The 21,203-nt window shown below is 39.9% G+C and overlaps 1 protein-coding gene across 1 annotated transcript in view; it reads right to left on the minus strand.

Annotated features, from left to right (window-relative positions):
• The window catches only part of cacnb2b (calcium channel, voltage-dependent, beta 2b), a 32,346-nt gene extending 17,934 nt beyond the window's left edge, over positions 1–14,412 (minus strand). Inside the window, exon 1 of the mRNA XM_053330747.1 lies at positions 14,167–14,412. Coding sequence (XP_053186722.1) covers positions 14,167–14,412 — 246 coding nt within the window. The remainder of the gene's footprint in view (positions 1–14,166) is intronic.
• Positions 14,413–21,203: the final 6,791 nt, after the last annotated feature.

The raw sequence follows: 21,203 nt of genomic DNA on the forward strand, positions 1-21,203 counted from the left end.
TGATTTTAAATTAATATTTGGAATTTGTTTTGAATACATACCAACAACAATTATATATAATGTAGTGGAGAGAATAAGTTACAGAAAAGCAGAAAGATGTAGTCGAGACAATGTCAAAACAGAGAATTTGATGTAATGAGGAGGGAATTGTGGAGAAGAGGAGGAAGTAAATCTCCCCCGGGCAGAATTATGCCCAGGCCTGGGTTTTTGTTTACCCAATGCTGTTGTAGACATCTGTTCGCACAGCACCCGCCTCTCCTACTAGCCAATGTCACCCAGCCAAGAGTACAAAACGCCCCCGCTGAATTACTAAACAATTTTGAGCTCACTACTGCAGGTGACTAGAGATGTCTTTTGTCCGAAATGTGCGCTTTACATGGATTATCACATGTATAAATACCACGATAATTCTTTCAAGCAAAAATGTCAAAAAGTCTCTGGTTCAAGCTTCTCAAATTTGAGGATTTGATGCTTATCTTTGTAATATATGACAATTTGATGGTTAGATAAAACCAGAAGTTTAAACACATCATCTCAGGCATTGAGAAGTTTGAATGGGTATTTTTCACAAATTTCTGACATTTTAGAGACAAAGTAAATGAATCAAGAAAATAATCAGCAGATTAATGGAAAATGAAAAAATCATCATTGGCTGCAACCCTACTATACACATTCAGAGCACATTTGTGACATTAAAAACTGGCATTGCTAATTATCACATAACATTTTAGTTAGCTGAACCTATGACAGTACCTATACAGTATTTCCTGTTCCTAATATCCATATCACACCCTGCCCTTTAAAAGTGTCCAATAAGTCTAATTTTCTAATTCACTCTTTTTTTCTACTGCACTTCTTCATTCATCCCTCCATCTTCATCTCTTCACCAACAACCCCTTCCTTTCTCTCCCATCCATACCCATTAATGTGATTACGTGACTCAGAGGGTGGGCAAAGGAAGGTGGAGGACAAAGATGATGGAAGGAGGGTGGGTGAACAAGTAAAGCCACATTTTCTCGTGTGCTACCTGAAGGTGACTCCTTGCTTGCTCAAAAGCGTTTACACAGCTCTTTCGGCACATGCCAAGGGAGTACATTAGGAAAGAAGCATCTGATTGGGGAGATGGACTCCATCCCTAAACTGAAATAATCAGCGCCATCGAGTCGCCGGTAGCCAGCTGGCTGGCCTGGAGCACTGCGATTCCCCAGAGGACAAACTGAACTCTGGACCTGGTTTTAAAGAAAAGCTGATACAGCTTATGTTCACATTAAAGATGTTTGAGTCAGTTTATTTCAGCTCTTTATTCCTTACTTCTTCAATGTTGGATTTGTTTGAGGAAACTTTGCATGGATCTTTTCCCCTCTCGTTTTATTCAGAAGCGACTAAAGGAAAAAGCCCTGAAAGGAACATTTTTGTGGATTTTATGGGTATCAGGGGAATAAAAAAGCAACCACTTATGCCTGGAAAGACTTGAAACATTGTGAGTGCGAACTGCTGTGTTTACTGATGATCCAGTTCAGAAGTTTCTTCAGCTATTTGTTACCAAACAAGGGACAAGATCAATGATGGCAAAATGAGCAACTTCTTCTTGCTAAGCTAAACGCACAGGCAGGTAACTGAATTTACTCTGAGCCTTTAACAACACCTCAAAAGCGGTTACTTGGTCTAATAGAGTAAGTTACATACAGCAAGTATCCAAACGCCAATTTTTTCAAGGCCTGCATCCCTTGTGCTGTGTAAAATTGTCTGGAACAAACAAAAGAAAATATTGCTGTGTGCAAAACTGCAAAAGTAAACATTTCCTACATATTCCACAATTCAGACCAAAGAAAAAATGCATGACGGCAGAAGCTGTAACCTGTATGGTCAAATTATTTTTGAGTTCTTGGTGTAAAACACAGACCTGAAACTATATGGACTGTGGACAACCGATGTTAAGATTTACTGTATACTTTACTGAAAGCGTTTTAAAGCCGGACAGAGGTTTTGGAAAAGGTATGTCTGGTTAATGTCCCCGTTTCTAGCAGCAACGCACAGACACTTTGAGAAGTTTTTAATTAGTTAGACACCGCCTTATGGTCAAGAGCAAGCAACATGTTTTCAGTCTAAATAAATGTACTTTTAATGTCCATTCACTGCAAGTTTAACATAAAAATAGCTCAGCACCAGACTTTAAATTTAAAAATTGCTTTCTCTTGATAAGAAAGTTGTTAAACTAAAATAGACAAACTGAACATATGTTTACAATCAGTTTGGTGTCTGACTGCTGTTCGTGCTTGCCCAATTGATCTCTATTCTAAGACTGTACTGTGTGACTCATTTCACTGCATCCCTATAGCTCACCTTAAGTTAGTGAATAAAATGTTACAATAACAAATAATCATAATGGCCACAACTACAAAAATAAGACCCATGTTTAAGCACAATTCCAAAAACATTTAATAGAGCATTCCTGTGGCTGTAAAGGAGATTTAATAGACACTGGAAAGCTGTCAAAGTGATGAAAAATAACGTATTGATTATTGTATCTTCATCCATCTCCATTTCACCATCCACCCAACCAGCCAGCAAGACACAATGATTCAGCTGTATGCCCATCTTGTTTTTGTGTTTTCCTAATTCAAGACCTCATCCATCTTCCATCTTCTCCAGCTGGCAAGCTTAAGCATGAGTAACAATTATCCATTTCACCAGATAGCACATTTCTGTCCTTAAAGATACCATTCCTATTGCACACTCCCTCCAAAAATGGGCAGATCCACGGCAGTTTCCATGGCAACCATTGAAAGAAATATGCCACTATAGCATAAATGACTCCCACTGACTTCTCCCAAGTATGCTGTGATCCTCTGAGAAATACAAAAAAGGAAAGAAAAAAATCCTCAACATCTCCATCTCTTACGTCCTCAACTCCAATAGTGCTCCACAGCATTTAGCAAAATCCACTACATCCTTATAGACTAATTAAAGATGCTAGCCGTAATTGGGCAGTACATCTAAATCAATAAAGAAGCCTTTGAGGAGAATTGACAGTCAGATCTCCATAGAGAATGTCAGTATAATTAGGCCAACCTCGGGAAGCGTTCACTGTCACTGCTGCTGTACCTTTTTCACAGTTGAAAACATCTAAACTGTCCTTCAAGCCCGTTGACACACTTACATGGCAGTCACATGAATAAATAAAGTGTGTATGTATTCACAAATAGTCAGATACAAAGTATGCATATTCATAAATGGTATCAATAAATGTTTTAAGCAAACAGAAAATAATATGAAGGAAGATCTACTGTCCCTGCCTGCTCTGCATGGTATGTTCATGTTTCTGATCCAGCATTAGCATGAAATTTCAAGTCCCCCTCCACTCAAAAATTATTTTTGCTTTTTGTTACTTCAGGTCGATGTTTGAACTTCACTTTGCACAATGATGTTATTTGCAGAGTTTGACACTAAAATGTTGTAGACCTACGAGCCAATTGTGATCCAGTATGCAGTTTATATATATGCAATGTGGAAACCTCACCTCCAGTGTACATGTGTACACTGAGACATTTTCAGTGAAGTAGGAGACATCTTGTGTCCAGCAATTAAAGTTTTTAAAAGAAAAATATTTGCATATTGATAAATTCTGGATTTTTCAATCAGGCAGCTGCTATGATTATGTATTTATGTGCACATTTACATTCTCCACATTTCATACCTGTCCAGAAATTAGTTATTTAAATTATTCATTAGTTACATATCAACTTCAATATCTAATTTGCTCGTAAATTTGTTCTCTTTGCATCTTGGATGCTATGCTGAATGACAATAAAATTTAATCTTTAATCTTTAATCTTGAATCTTGAGAAAATACATAATTTTAAGCATGTAAATCAGGCGATGGGACTTCTGTTGTTCAAAAACCATGTCAGACCCAATTCTGTATTTCCAACTGATTTTTTATATATTTTCCAACATGACTGGAGGGTAGTTTTAAGTATCAAACAGTTCACTACAACAAGTAGTAGTGTGAGTTCAGCACCTGTTTGTCTAAATGCAGGGTGGGTGGCAGACTAAAGGGGCTGCAGGTGTGTGTGACTGGTGGCTGCTTGTTTCGGTAGGCAGTATTATTCTGATTGTTTGCATTGGGACATGCAGTGTATGTCTGTGTATGTGTACTCTTGCTTCTTGCTCTGTCACATCCCTGCAGCCTCCTGTGCCTTGCAGGCTGCCCCCCAAGGTGCTTCCATTATCTATATCTCATTTACGAAAAAAGCCAACCAGGGTTAAGAGTTTCCACACCACATTTGCTGCAAGCCTTCAGCCCCTTGACAGTTTAGTATCTTGAAAGTTGAGGCAAACTGACAACCATGCGAAAAACACTGAACTCCAGAGCTTGGCTCCTGATATGCAGCACTGTTTGGAAAGAACTTGACACTTTTACTCTCACTGCCAGATAGAGTCATCATCATGCAGGATTGTATCATTAACTTTGGCAAATCTCAACTGGAAAAAGGCTGTGAGTGACTATAATTTATCATATCCAAACTGACCTGTTTATCCACAACTTTCAACTGTATCACACTGCCCTCATCAGCTGATTTGCTCAGTTGTCATGGTGATAGTATATTAGGATAATATCCATGACGATTGAGCAAACTGAAGATGCTGCTTGAGTTGGACCTTGAGTTGGGATTGTTTCCAAGCTCAATAATAAACTTCAATGCTTAATGATTAATTTTAAATTCAATCAATTCAAACTGTGACTAATGACAGCACATTAAGTCTTAACAGACTTGATAAGAACAGCTGGCTCTGGGAGTATATTTCTGCACTGTAAATTACAATTTTTATCTTGTCTTTTAATGATATCCTCAACATAGAAATATGGGAGTCTCTTGTATAATGTTGCGTTAGTATAGGTGTACATGATGGCCATTGAGATTTTTTTTCACGTTAAACAATATGCTACCCCGCTTTAACTGCTGCTTTCCAAACTTTTCACTACATTTGGCACAAAACTCTACACCAAAGCCATGAACCCAAAAAAAGAATCAATCTGAGCTATAGCATGTTTTAACAAAGTGGGAATTTCAAGCTCAGTGACTGGATGTGTTTACTATAATGCTCTTTAGAAGTTGTAGTTGATTTCTTTCTGTACAACAGTGACATGGAAGAGCCACTGGAGTTGGGAAGTGGAAAGAATTATCTTAGTGTTATGGAGGTAAAAGTCCTGTTAATGTGCTGCGTAGATCATTCAGGTGACTGACAGTTGGAGCAACTCCAGGGGTTAGACAGGCATAACATTCACCCAATTGAATCATCAGCACAAAAATGAGCAACTGAGTTCTCTGAAATTTGCCTTTATCTTTAAATAAAAGGCACTGATGTAGTTGATACTGAAATCATATCCAGAATCTACCTGCATCATGTGCAAACCTAGCAGACCAGAATAGATCTATAATAATAAAATAAAGTATAATAACAGACCCTATTGGTCAATGTAACCTTTTTAATGGATGTGCTCATTTGTATTTTCTGTGACCAAGTAAAATATTTTTTTAGGATAAAAGATTAAAACTGCAAAATGTTCACATGTATCTATATTAAGTGACCTGCAGCTACATGTGTAAGTAGAAGACTAATAAGCTTAATTAAAACTATGCTGGTGAGCTTTACTGGATAGAGTCATACATCAAAAAGGACAAAAACGCAGCCTGCTTCCCAAACACTCCTTACTACAGTCCATTCTTGTCTGTGGAGCAGGTCACTAATCTAATTGTGACTAATTTCCTGTCAGCCCTCCACTGAGCAGCTGGCACTGAGCACAGGTGTTTGCAAATTCCCAATTTTGACCCATAAATATTTTCTGCAGCAAAGGAATAGTGGAATAACTTTATACCTCAAATCTTCTTTCATTTAACTGCTCATCGTTTACTTTGATGTGTTATTCTGTATACTGTGATGATTTCTTTGCTGCTTCATCTCTTGGTCATCGTCAGCCTATCCATTTGCATGCACTGTGTGTTCCAATCCAGTTTTCTCCATGCTTTGTCTAATCAGCTGCTTTGCATCATCTGTCTGAAAGGGACTGGCTCCATGCCCTCTGCCTGATGCTACCATGGAGCAGATATGGCCTGGCTGGCACTGCTACCTTTACTTTGGCACCAGCCACCATCTGTAGAGTTAAAGGCTGCATCACAACCCTTTAGATCCCCAATTATAACTCAAAAGTGTCAGTGAATCTGTACTGAACTAAATTTAATTATTGTCTATACAGTATGTTAGTATGAGTTTGATCATTATTACTGATGTTGCCAGATTCTGGCTACAAAGTAAAGACAGAGTTCAAAAGTGGAAATTACATCTAATTCATTTTTGATGCACTGGGATCATGTCTGACCCTGAGTGTAAAAGTCAGGAGCAATATCATTTTTTAAATTATCATATTACCATTTTCCAGACCATTTTGCTGTTAATGTCAACTTATTCACAGCATTTAGTTACTCGTATAGACAGGATTCTACAGATTTAAACACCAGGACATCAAAAAGAAAAAATATTAGCTGCAAAAAAAATCACAGCACCAAAGGGAAATTTGGAAAAAAAGAAATCATTACAGTTAAAAAAAACAATATGTATCTGGGCCCTTCTCTCTCTCTCTCTCTCTCTCTCTCTCTCTCTCTCTCTCTCTCTCTCTCTCTCTCTCTCTCTCTCTCTCTCTCTCTCTCTCTCTCTCTATGGGTCATGATTGTCTCTGAGTAAGGAGATTAAGATAGCATGCGTCAATCCAGGATTTAGAGAGAGAGAGACAAATGCAAACTCCTCACAGACAGCCAACGCTGCTGCTTGGACTGCATGTGCTCAAGCTGCCTGACAGTCATTAATAGAGATACAATAGCTGCATTAACATTATCTATACTACTCAATGCCTGCCTTGACCTGCACCTGCAATAGATACATTTTATCTACAGTTCATAAATGGCAAGGCTCTGTGCTCCTCTGCGCTGCACAGGGTTATGATGCAACATACACAGGAGGAGGGTGTGTGTGTGTGTGTGTGTGTGTGTGTGTGTGTGTGTCTAAGGGGGATTATAAAAAAGCATTTTGCCAACCATTCCTGTTATGATCATTTCACATGTATTGCACTGATACAATTATTGACCCAGTACTATCACCACCATTACTGTCACTCTTCTGCAGTATGAACACAGAAGAAACCTATTAAAAGACAGATAAGCAAGATAGATAGACACACAAGAAAACAATCCAATCATACACTTGGAAACTGTTCTAATCCCAAAGACAACCAGATATTCTGGAAGCCTTGTTGCTCCACTTCCTGCCTGGAAGGAGAGCAGGTACCTGGATGTAATGCCCCAGTAACAGCTACTAAGAGGCTTTTCCTATTCTAAGTAACAAACAGTGGGCCAGCGCTAACCAGCGTACTGCAATGCAAGATGGTATGCCACCCAGAGACTGCAAGGCTACCTCTAGCTTCAGTTTGTGCCACTCCTATATTAGCTACATTCAAGTCCCACATACATTTGTTTGAAAAGTACCTGCCAGTCTTGGAAAAGGTCAGAGAGTTGTTTTACAACACTGCTCTAAAGGTATTTATAGAATCATTAAGTCTACATTAAATGGTTTTGGCTAGTTGAGTGCAGTGTAAACAAGCTGTAAATACAACAGTTGCATATTATCATCTTTTATGTTCCTATGACAAGCATGTTGGGAAAGTGATAAATAGAACTATTAGTATTCATTTTGAGTCATGTTTACGGCCAACTGGCGAATGCAAGTCTAATATTCACTGTCTTTTTAGCACTGCTATTCTCTCCACCAACTCCTGAAAAAAGTACCTGGCTCCTTAGCTGCTAAATGTTCCCCTGTGTGCACCAGCTGGCTGTTACCTTTGTCTGTCTACTGTTTGTTGCTGGACAGATAGTGTACTGTGAGTTTTTAGAGCCTAATTAAAAACAGCTGGTTTCTGTAGCCAAAAACAATGCTGATGAGAATGGTGACTCTGTGCTACATACACTATAAAACTCAGAGAGTGGAGCAAAACTGCAGAATCATGTGATAATTCTCTGTGGGTTTGTTCTTGTGGGTCATACGTTTTATATGCAAGTAGTAATGTGATCCATTCTAATATAAAATAATTATTATAGCCACTTTAAATCCATTGCACAATACAAAATGACTCTCAACTATTTGCCAGGTTGAGACTATTTTCGACCTAGGTAATTGGAAATATCACAAGCAATTGCTTGTTTTGTACAACACAAGAAAATTGAAAACTGTAGCAACTTGGGAACAAACCTAGGCTATTAAAACACTAAATGAAATCATAACTAAAATTACCTTTATACTCAGGTGAGAAAGGTGTACTTCAAGAAATAATACAGTATGCATATGAATGGCTTTTATAATACATGTGCAAAGAGAATATGATTATATCTGCTGCTGCATTGCAAAAAATAGAGCCACATATGTTAAATTTCCGCCCCTGTTGCCTTGATACAATACCCCACTGAGTTCACAGCAAATCTCGAGTGTTTCAGTGAACGGAAATATTAAGAAAATAGCTTTCCTTCATCTGATCTTTCCAGACTATGGATTGTATAACTATGTGTCAGTGATAGGCATGTAAGGCCTGTGGAGCCTGTGGCTTTCATCTAGACACATGACATGATACATGCATGTGGATATGCATCTCTATCAGCCCTGCACACTGTGACTGCTTTAGAGAGTGCAATGATGTGGAAGGGCCTCACACAAGGATTAACGCCCAGTGCAACAGATGGTGCATTCTCCTATCCTTCCTGTTCAGCACGCGCGCGCGCACACACACACTCACAAACACACACACACACACACATACACAAATATAAGACAAGAACATTGGATATTTTACCTTTTTCTTGGGCGGCATGGTGGTTAAAGCGGTCCTCTACTATTATTCCACGACTGTGAAGTTCAAATTATCGTTCACCTGGCTCCACTAACTGAGACATGGACGACCATGCCATGAGACCGGGTTCACCTCTAAAACGCTCAGGTGTATATATCCGAGGATGCTGTGAAATGCACCAAAAACGCACTTCTCGCAGCGCCACTTCGTGCGTAAAGGTGAGATGCGTCCAAGGAACCGTCCCGCCGATACAAGGATGAGTTGCGTGAGGGGTTTCACTTAAGTCTGTATTGTGAGTTAGAGTGTAGTTACCCTCTCGGAGTCCTAGGGGTATTAAAGGCTTATTTCTCGGTGCGGCATCTGTTGCGCCGCACACTGCTCCCTCTGACCTCAAACACCGAACAAACCAAGAAGGTGTCCGAACCGTCCGCGCTGTCCATGCCTGTTAAACAACACTGAGTGCACAAAGTGAGGAATGTCTCATTTATGTTGTTTGCCTGAGTTGGCTCCGTCCGCTGCGCGTGACGCCTGATTAGTGCGTGCGTGTTGGTGCATCCAACAACTTGGTTTTGGCTGCACTAATGGGAGTATTATAATGGCCTGCCTCCAAAATAGGAAGATGAAATTAAAAAAGCTAGCAGAACATAATTCCTTTGTGCATCTGATTTACATCACATAGCTGAAAATATACCCAGTATTCACCTCCCCAGGAGCGCAATCATGATATTCTCTCGTCACCACATTGACTCAATGTCATTACAGTGTCACTACTTAGAACTCCGTACTTAAGAATCAGCCACACATGAAAGCTGACCACTGCACTTAACTGATTTTCTTCTTCTATCCTCAAGTTACCCTCACTGCGTATTGTGGGTCCGTACAGTTTATGCATAGGCTATAGCCGCAACATGTGTTATTAATAGCCCAAAGCAACATGTAAATCCTGCTTACTATCTTGGAGGTGGAGAAAAATGTACTGAAGAAGAAGAGCACTGGATTATTTCTCCTTTTGGGACCTTAAATAAATTAGTCTTAAACTACTCACAAGTTATGAATACATAAATCCATAAACTGTTTTAGGGGTCACAAACTGAGGCAGTCTTGGTAAGTAGTTAAACACAGTAGGCTATATTTACTCAAGCACTATAGTTTAGTTTGAAAGAACTTGTAGCCTACTTGAGTAGTTCAATCAATTTTGAGAGCCCTCTATGCCTTTAAGAGTGAATATACTTTTTACTCATCTCCATGTATTTACAGCAGTTCTACTTGTTGCTTTCAAGATTTGACTAAACCTGCAATAATCTGTGCATTTTTATTCATCTATTACCTAAAAATATTCAGGGTTATTAGAAGGCTTGACCTAGAACAACTTGCACCAGCCACAGAAATAAAAGGTTTGTCGACAAAATAACAAAAACTAAACTAAACAAACCAAACAAGACACAAACAAATTTACTCACTTAGATTTATGCAGGCAGATATCAGATGCCGGCATTTCAGAGAGAGGATTATTGGGTGTACACATGTGTTACACAGTTTGGGATTTTTACGGTTGATTCGGATGAACGGATGTTTCTTTACAAATTATCTCCGGATTTGATTGGAAAATTTGATCTGGGTAGAAGGGGATTTACAGAAAATACATTTACGGAAAATATGGTTAAAAAGTTAAAAATGTTATTGTATTCATGGTTTTTTTCTTCATTCTCAGAAAATGTGGGTTTGGTTGATGGCTAGTCAAATGTTCTTAAATAGGTGGAATTCTGCAGGGGAAAAGTAGACCTCAGTATTTCTAAAATCTTGGTTAAATTTGCCCAGGTTTTTAGATATTACCTTTCAATGTTGTGCTATTCCTGAATCTAAAAGGTCTGAATTACTTCCCCCACTACTTTTTAAAAGTAAGTAAAGTTCTATGGTCCATTTGTCACTGTGGCCTGTAACCCAGACAGCCAGACAGGCAAAATCAGCAGATGGGTTTTCGGTGAAGTACCAAATCTCTAGGGAAAGCTTTTGGAAGCTGAGGGACACAGATCAGTGTGTTATATAACCGAGAATGGAAAAGTAAATGCAGGGTTGGAGTCATCCAGGCCAGGGTGTGACAGCGTGGAGCAAGGATCTGTGACACTGTCCTCCGGGTCAAAAACACATCTGGACCCGCAGTACACTCTGAATACACACACATGCAGGCCCATATCCATGTCCTTATGAATATCTCTGCCCCTAGAGCGACAATCATTATCAGGTTCAAACACAAAGAAAGAAAGAAAGAAAGTACTGCTCTTAGGTCCTAACATTTAGCCCATGACCTGGGATTCAACCAGACTTGGGGCTTTACTAAATCTTCTCCATGACACCACAAATCCTTTCCAGCTCTGAGACCTCGCCTGCCAAAGAAAAAAAAACGTGCACGGTCTCTTCTTTCTTTGACTTCCTCTAAGCACAAAAGTGAAGTTGTTACATAAGGCAGTCCTATCACTCCTGCATTGCTCCTTAAAAACCGTGTAAAGTGAATTCAGACATTTTCTTCTAAACTCATTAAATAGAACATAAATGTATTTCTAAAAAATGTGTAAAAAGCATTTCAACCATTTAGATTTGAATTGTGGAACTAGGCTTCACAAACTGTTACAAGATTTTTGTGTTCAGGATTTAGTGGGCGGGTCTGAAAATCACAGGTATAAATACATTCAGCACACACTACTAATACAGTCTACAGTTAGCTGAGTTAGCCGCCGAGCTAGCCGCCAAGTTAGTCGATGAGCTAGCCGCCGAGTTAGTCGATGAGCTAGCCAAAAAGTTAGCCACCGAGTTAGCCGCTGAGTTAGCAGCAGAAAGCTCTCAGATGTGGCGTCCATGTTTGGGGCAGAAAGAGACTGAGTTTTACACAATTTTGAAGCCTAATTTCATATATTTGGCGATATTTTTAATCATTCAAATTTGGCTGGGTGGTTAACAAAACACTTTTCTGTGGTATGTCAAAGTCAGAAAACATATTCTTACTTTACACGGACTTTAAGGAGACACTCCTACAAGAAGGAGGCTAAAGAAACCACTGAACTATTTTTGTATATTAACTTGTTTTCATTCAAGTGTTTACACGAGCGTACAACACGTGTATAACGAAGTCTCTTTTCAGCTTTTAATTTGAGAGTTTTAAACAAAGACTAGAGATACTGACTGTTTAAACAAAGATTCTCCGGATACACTTGTATCTAAGTACTCTTAATTTTGTTTTTGTGCTTCAAACATACATTTATAAACATATAAAACATAGAATAAGTTAAGATATAGCAAATACGTTCAGTATTATCATCAGTAAATGCTGTATTAAACTTATTGCCAAAAACCAAACAATGCTTGTGCTGCAAATAATGATGGAGGACAAATAATACGTTTTTTAAATATATAACTCGGCAACAGAAAAAATGCATGATTATTTTAATACCAAACTGAAAAATTTAATTGGGTGAGGTATCAGCCTTCAGATTCAGCCTTCCACCAGGTTAATCACAAAAAATGCTGTTTGAATCTGTGCAGTGATCTAACGGACGTAAAGAATGTATATTGTCTTTGCAGAAGTCATTTTACCTAATCAGGTAGCAGACATTAGAAAACAGTATATGAGTAATAAAGCTCAGCTTGAGTATCTTATTTTTCCACCATGATGTGAATATGGCCTCTGATATTATACACTTTGTTCATAAAGGATGATTGCTTGGTTGTTTTTGAATGCAAATAGAGTAAAAAACTACATTTAAATAGATAAAAAATAGATAATGACATTTGTATAACTTTCACTACGCTTGTAAAACACTTGCATGGCTGTTAATGTTGACACACACAGTTAGTCAACACCCATTTTGAAAAATAAATATGATATTTTCATTATTTTGTCAGCAGCTGCCATATTTGTGGTAGCTAAGACATGAAGTTGCATTACTCCTGATCTCTCACAAAGTTGCTACTATATAACCTCATAAAGCACACTCATCTCACTTCCTCCCCCCTTTGCATACACACCACACGTGTTCATGCACACATGTGCTCTCACACATACATACGTAAACAAACATCTGTCCCTAAGCCGCTTACAACCAGAATGTGTGTGTGTGTGTGTGTGTGTGTGTGTGTGTGTGTGTTTGCTGGGGCCAATAGTGCAGTGCAGGGCTGCCTGGGCAGAGATGGATGGCACGCACAAGTTGAGGCAAAGCTCCAGACCTCAGCCACCAACTCTGCCCTCCACTGTGTCCACACATCTGCCCCGACCTATAAAAAGACTGTTATTAATTAGCAAGTGGACAGCAAAATGTTTAATTATTTTCATTCTGCCGTAAACTTTAGTCACTCACTCAGCTCCTCATTTGAGACTCATTCTCACCTCTGGGTCTGAGTCTTTTTTTGTTAATGCTCTTTTATTTATCAACTGGCTGGGCAGGAGTGGTGTTATGCAAGCTGGAGAAGAGCAGAGGGCTTTATAACAGCTGATGGGACTTCAAGAATTGCAAAAGACAATGAGCCCTGAATTAAGCCGATAAAACATTCTCATTTTCTTTCTAAACCAGACCAACTATATTTTGAATAAGCAGAATGCCAAACCACTGTACTCTATGTTGAAAATATAGCATAGAAATTATGGCCAAAAATAACAAATTCCAAAGCAGATAAGGCTGACAGAAATGACAAAGCACTCAAACTGAACTCTTATAATCCACCAACAGCCCTGCCCTTCTATCGACAGCCCTCCCCCACCCAACCAGCCAGAGAGGCAATACTCACCCAGGAGACATTTTTGTTCTTGGGCACTTTTGACATGGCTTGCAGGCCCGACTCCCGCTACACTCCTCACACACACACAGAGCACAGTCCACCTTTAGCAGCAGCCCGCTCTGAGACAGAGATGTGCTTTTCATTTGACGTCCTCTACTGTTCCCCCTGTGCCAGCAACCCTTACCAGATTTACTGTACATCTGCCTGGAGCATCGCTCTCCAATCACACCAGACTACAACATGCTCCAAAACGGACTCAAGAAGGAGGAGGATGAGTAGGAGTGGGAGTGAGAGAGAGACAAAAAAAGCATAACTCCAAAAGTGCCTGTCAGAGGCTGAAATAGAACTTGCAGAAAAGTTCTCCAGTCGATCACCTGGATTTTTCTCTTACTTCTTCTTTGTTAGTGGCTGCCTGCTCGATTCAGATTCATAAAGCCTGTATAAATATGAATAAGCAACCAAACATCTGGCTGATGCCCCTCCTCCTTGATGCCGGCCAATCCTACCTTCCTGACATCTGGAAGAGGAGGATGGAGGGATAGGTGGAAAGGAAGGAAGGGATGGACCATGGATGTGAGAGGGATAACAAAGGGAGATGGAGGGATAGCGAGTTGATCAGGATAGAGGGAGAGAGAGTGAGGAGGGAAGAGGTGAGGAGGGTAGGAGTTGGGACAGATGACTGGGGAGGGCCAGTCAGCAGAGGACACGGTGGGGCGACACGGATTGGAGGGCAGGTTACTGATCCCTAACATGAGATTACAGACACAAACATGTAACATTGAATTTGTTGTTATCACATATTCCATGATTTCCCAGAGAAACGCACCAAAAGACGGAGACTATGGAGAGAGTGCACATTTGTAATTTTTCTGCATGAATAGGTTTCTGTTCATGTAGCGATTTTCATTGTAATCACGCTGCTGTTGAAAGTGACGGGTCAGAGGAAAGAAGAAACGGATTGACAGAATAAGACTGATAGTATTATAGATCTCTCTCTCTCTCTCACTCTCTCTCTGTCTCTCTCTCTCTTTGTCTCTCTCTCAGTTTCTCCCTTCTAGAGTCACATTGTCATAAATTAAGTTTTTACTAGTTAAAGGATTTGTTTGACATTTTGGGAAATATCCTTACTCACTCTCTTTCCAGAAGTGAAATGAGTATATGGATACTATACTCTTAGTAATGAACAAATTCTTTGTGTGCTTAATACATAATGGAACAATTAATCGGTGAAAAAAAACAGCAGGGAGCAGTGACCTATCTGAGTCTTGTCATCTGTGAATAAAAACGGCACCAATTCAGAACGTGTCATCATTGCAGTTGTTCACAAAACAAGGTTGCCGTTTACCCCAGCTTCATGCTAAGCTAAACGAAGCTAACTACCTCCTGCGTCAAGCTCTATATGTAGGCTAATGGACAAACCAGAAAGTAGCATCAATCTTTTCAACTCACAGTTGAAAATAAAGCAAATAACTATATTTCCCAACTATTATTGTCATCAATTAAATCTCTTAGTCAGCTTCTTCCAGTCAGACATGGTATATTTAATTTAATAACTGCGACACCTTCCAGTTATCTTTTGAACTTAGCATATAAGCAATAAAACACCATTCTTTCCATAAAACTGCATTTCTAAGAAAATATAAATAAATAACTATCTGAGGCTGAACAGCCCCGCAGAGATTTTTTGGTCCTACACAGATACTCGTCTGTGATCTACAATCCCATCGCCTCCAGTGAAGTAGGAAATAGCAGTGTGAGTGATACAAGTCAATACCGACCACAGCTTGCAGCATGTTTACCAAATCCAGAGGATTTTGATTCAGTGTTATAATCAATGTGCACCCACTGTATGGATCTGCTGCTCCCTATAGATTCACCTCAACAGAGATTGGCTAACAGAGGATGAGAATTTACAACTACCACTGCAGTATAAAAAATTCAAGAGAGCAAGTTTAATGCTGCATCCTGCACATGAACTAAACCTGGAGGCACTTGTGGTACCAAACCTAAAAAAAGTCCCACACTGCACTGAGGAAGAAATTATATGATTGGAGTTATGTGCATTTCTTCTAAATTACTAAAAACTCAGCAGGCTATTAAAGTCATGATATGAAAAAGAAAGAAGCTATTTTTCAGAGCTGTAGCTACTCCACTTGTATAATCTCAACACAGGTTTAAGACTGTAGACACATGAGAGCAATTGAGCATGCACTTCAGATTTCAGAAGTGTTTTTCAGTGTGTGTAAGAAAGCAGGTAAAAAAGATCACTGATTCACTGTCACTGTTGAAAAACAGTAAGTAAAATACTTCCACCATTTGTTTGAAATGTTAAGCCTCTCCCAACAGTCACAGAAAGTTATGTAGTATTATCTTATAATAATACAGTTTTGCTGAAATTGATATTCAGGTATACAGCAGGAGAATCCAGGTCTAAATGCTATGTAAAGCAATGATTTTCTACCTTTTTTCCCTAAATTATTAATGTTCTAGTGTCACTGTGGTTTTTATGAGTCATATAAATGAGCTGAAATACTCCCAAAGTAATATGTTGACTTGTTGAAATTCGGATGAATGAGGAAGGCAAAGGCAGGATTTACAAAAAGTGCTCTTAAGTTCTCCAAAATGACATTTCAGGCAATTCAGACAGAAACAATTTTGAGTTCTCAAATAAAGTAATCCCTTTCCTGCAAAGTGTGATATAAACAAAAAGGAAAGTGAAATGTCTTCCTTGCTGCAACACATAGTGCTTCCAACTAGAAATAAATATAACCATACATTTCCTTTTTAAAAAACGAGTTGGGCAATGTTCATGCTAAATCAACAGTAGAACAACAGGAAATAAGAGGAGAGTGAGACATGGAACAAAGGCCCCAGTCAAATTGAGAGGAATGTCAGGTTAACAAGATTTTCTTCCTGAATTGTCTTTGCAATTTTCTAAGGTTTTATCAGATTTATGTAATGGGGATTTTAGAGTGTAGCTGTGTTTCATCTGCGCCCCGCCCTTCACCTGTGGGCCAAATTGTCCTGACAGCCAACGTTATGAAAACAGCAGCAATTAAGCAGAGAACAGTAAGATGTCTTAAGCCCCTTCTTAGAGCCAGGCAAGCACTTAAGGCAAACTGGCTCTGTTGTCTGCCAGCAAAGGCCACAGCTGGAGGAACAGACTTCAGAGTATGAATTTAACATTGTGTTGTTTACTTTGGAAAACTTTAGTTTGTTGTTTGTTGCTTTGATTGCCCTTTTCAGTCTCTGTAGAGTAGTTCTGTGTAATGTCAGACATCACTCGCTAATGTGCAGGAACGGAATTCTGCTTATAGAGCTTCGCTAGTTTGTTGTGAAACATATCACAACCTCTTGACTTTGTAGTACATTATACATTTTCTCAAATAACTTCAGTACACAGAACTACTCTCCTGAGACTGAAAACATGATTGCTGTTATTCGTCTTTGGAACAGTTTCTGAACAAACTACTGTGACCATAATATTTGTGGTGAAGAAACACATCACCAAGTGCAAGATGTGTGGCTCATTGGCATGTTTTTGATAGCTTTTGGGGGAAAATTGAGGTCTACAGCACAAAGGAATACGATATATCAGACATAATACTTGTAAGTTGGATCAATTCATTGTTGGTTTCGCTCTGCACATGATATTTGTTGAAAATAAGAAAAATATAGAAAGTCTAAAGCTCCCCTCTCAGACTGTTTCATCTTAATTGTTACATTCTGAACCAGTTACATGAAAGAGGACTTATTTTGTTTTATTTCAATAACTTTTGGGGCATAAGGGATCTGAAATGCAAAGCACAATAAATAAATCAAAAATTGTGCATCAGAAATGTTTTTTGTGTGTGTGTCCTTTCTTGCCCTATCATCTTGCGACCTCTTGACTGACTTAGACAGATGTCTCTTTTTTATTTTAATCGATGACAATGTGTTGCTGGCAACATTGTGCAATGTATTGCAGCAAATAGAGTGAAAATAACAGATGAGTAATGTACTTGGATCACATAAGACAGAGGGGCAGCAACCATTTATTACGTATTTTCCAAAAAATTGAGTTTGTGGATCTTTTTTTTACCTTATTATATTTATTTACTTGGCTCAGGGTTTCTATTCACGTTAAACTGTTGTAAGCACACAAAATCAATGCACTGAACGTGGGCTCCAGGTCCCACGTCTTGGTGTGTCACTGCTTTTAGCCATACGCGGCTTTTGATTCTGTAAGCTTCTTTCCTGGCTTGTTGCTGAGGTAGGCACACATTGCATGCAGCAGTACAGTATGTGGTAATCTCTGAGACTGGGCGCTGACAGCCTATTGAGTGCTGAAGGCTCTCGGTAAGCCTATTTCATGTAGGAATGTGGTTAAGATAGGGTCTTTTGCAGTCAGTGCCATCACACAATTCACAGCCCCAAGACTCTACCTCCAGCTGCAACAGAGGTTTGGTACACACACATAAATGCAGGATAAACCAACAATGAATGTAATAATGAGCAAATAACAAAAGGGCTGGAAGAAAGAGTGCAGGGAAAGAAAGAGCGAGTTTAAAAAAGAAAAGAAAAGACAAACAGGTGGAGAAGAGTGACCCTGCTCTTCTCTGTCATTGAGAGGACAGTAAAACCTGGCCTGTAATGAGATAACTGCACCTGTCTGTCCTCCCCCGCTCCACTCCTCTCTTCTCCTCCTTCAGACAGCTCAGCCAGGACAGATGATGTGAAAGAGCTCCAACAGCTTAAAGCAGCTGTCATGCATTGAAAAAAAAAATCACCTTGTCTCTGGTAAGCAACAAAATATTTTCCATAAATTGCTCCCTTCAATTCAACGAGCAACAGACAAATGCTTGGTAAGGAAATCAAACTGTTGCCTCCAGAGGTGGAGGTGAAACCATCCAATACCGGTTATCGGCTTTTAGGTAATGTTTTGATGAAGTCCTGTACTCAGATCAATACAGAGAGTGCTGTTTCACAATGACACTGTCTGTGATGATTAACTGCAGCCCAGCTGAAAAGTCAAACGGACTGTCACTGAGTAGAGCACACCTTAGCAGCAAATAACAGGTTGTAATCATCACACTTGCAGCTGCTAGAAGACTGCATGTGTTATTGAGCATGCTTACACACTGCAAATGCCGATGCCGAGGGTGCCTGGTAATAATTGTGAATGAACTGCATACACATTTAAATTACTTGTATATATGCAATAATCTGCCATACACAGTGCTGTCGACCCCCGTCCGCCCCCCCCCCCCCCCCCTTCCCCTAACCTCCCTGTCTGCCACACAACAACACCATTGTTGCTATGTGATCAAAAAGATGGTGATGGATGCTGCGATGGTCACTTACATAGGTGGACTGCACTCTCTGCCAGTGTCCCAGCCCACAGCAATACATCAAGACATCCAGTTGGGGGAAGAGGAGGGGACAGGCAGACAGAGCCTCTGGGTTGGTGGGTCGTTTCAGGCCAGGCTCGCATGCAGAATCCTCATGGCACAGGTGATCTACCTGATCACCAGCTCATCCAGGAGTTTGGGGATACCACAAAAAGAATCCTGTCTTTTGTGTCCACAGGTTCTCACAGGAGAGGACGACTTGGGGGTTCAGCAGCGGGTGGTCCCTCTCATAAGTTCTGCCCAGAGACGTCTCACAGCCTCTTCAAAGTCCCGCACTGTTAATCCTAAATCCAAGGACCGTCTGACTGAGGAATGTGTGAGTGTGAGGTTCGTATGTCTTCTTGTGTTAAGGTGTGTGTGTGTGCTCACCTCATCTCAAAAAGAGGGGTGGTTCATTCATCCGCCATCCTTTATTTACCCTCCAACTACCACATCTCACCCCTCTCTCTTTTCTGACTTGCGCTGTCGAAGAGGCTCCCCCTCCAGCCTCCCCCGAGCTTAAGCCCCCCGTGTGTTCTTGTTACAAAAACTAAATGTAATTTTCTTCCCTGTGTGTGCTTCTGAATGTTTCTCAGAATGATCCAGTAAGACCTCTCGCATCACTCCACATCCGTCTGTCCCTGTCTATCCCTTTCTCGTAAGCCTAACCTGGGAGTCCAGATTCAGAGGTTTTTGGGCTCTTTGTTTTTCTTTCTTCCTGCTCAAAAATCCAGCTCGATAGCTCCTCCTCCAGTATCTCTCCCTCTCACTTGACCATGCTGCTTCCCTCTCTCAAGGGTCCTCACTCTCATCAGGGGCGTTCCTGCTTACCTGAGTCACTCTTTGCACTCCTGTTGTGACTGTGTAAGCACGTGCGTATGTGTGTGTGTGTGTGTGTGTGTAGAGGCTGCAGCTGAAGCTCAACGCTCTCCCTCTCTCTCTGTTGCCATGCTAGAGCAGGTAACATTCGGCTAGCGCAGGAGACACACAGCCTGAATTCAAATGCGCCTCCAGCCTCTCAGATTTACAAAGCCTCCACCCCTCCTTAACAGCAAACCCCCCCACTCCTCCTCCTCCCTCTGTCGTCTCTCTATCTGTCCTCTCTTCTTTTCTTCTCTCCGCTATCTCATTCTCCTCATCTCTGTCCACAATGTCTGCTCCCTCTCCCTCCGCTGTTGCTTCTTTTTGTGTCATTTCTCCTCTCTGCTGCGCTCCCCCTTGTTTTTCGTGTTACCTTGAGAGTGGTTTGAGGAGAAACTGGGGATAATCCTGCTTCTGTTCAATGCAATGCTCTTATTAAGCTAAATTTATTCTATAATTAGAATCCAGAGACATTATGTTCAACTTGTTTCCAAAGTGGCACTGTGATGCTGCAGCAGCATGCTAATGTAAGATTTAGAAGTTAATTCATATATTTATGTTAATTAAAAATGTTTACACAGTTCACTTTTTATATATTTGTTCACACAGTTATTATTTGCATATTTATATTTATTTGTTTAAATATTAATATCATAATCATTAAAACAGTTAGAATAATCTCCTGAATCTATCTATGTAGTTTTCCTCACATTTACCATGATCTAAATCCCTCTCTGATTGGCTAGTTCAGCCAATTAGAAACAATGCAGTGTTGTGAAGCTGGTGAAGTGTGAACAGTAAAGTACTGCTTAAGAAAGTTATCTATCCTGTTCTGTCTTTTCATTAAGAGAGCCCCAACCACCACATGTCAAACCCTAACGTTACGCTAACAGGCTCACTGTGACAATGCTAACATGCTGATGTTAAACAGGTGTAATAGGGTGACATGTAAAGTAGTTTATTTGCTAATCAGCAATAAACATAAAATACAGCTGAGCCTGATGGGAATGTCATTTGTTTTGCAGGTTTAAGGTCATTAGAAAAGTTGCTGCCCAACCAAGTGTTGGTCAAATTGAAATGTTGCCCTGATGATGGCCCTAGATGAAAAATTAAGAAATTCAAGTAATTACAATTAATCTAAAGTAAGATAAAACATGTTTGTACTACATTTCAATGTAATCTATCCCATCGTTGTTGACACATTTCACTGAAATCCACAAATGTGAACCTCATGGTGGCACCAGAGGAAAAGTCAGGGGATCATCAAAATCAGTATGATTCATCCTCTGGGGACATTGAAGACCTGTACCAAT

This window comes from Scomber japonicus, chromosome 12 (assembly GCF_027409825.1).
Source record: "Scomber japonicus isolate fScoJap1 chromosome 12, fScoJap1.pri, whole genome shotgun sequence".
NCBI lineage: Eukaryota > Metazoa > Chordata > Actinopteri > Scombriformes > Scombridae > Scomber > Scomber japonicus.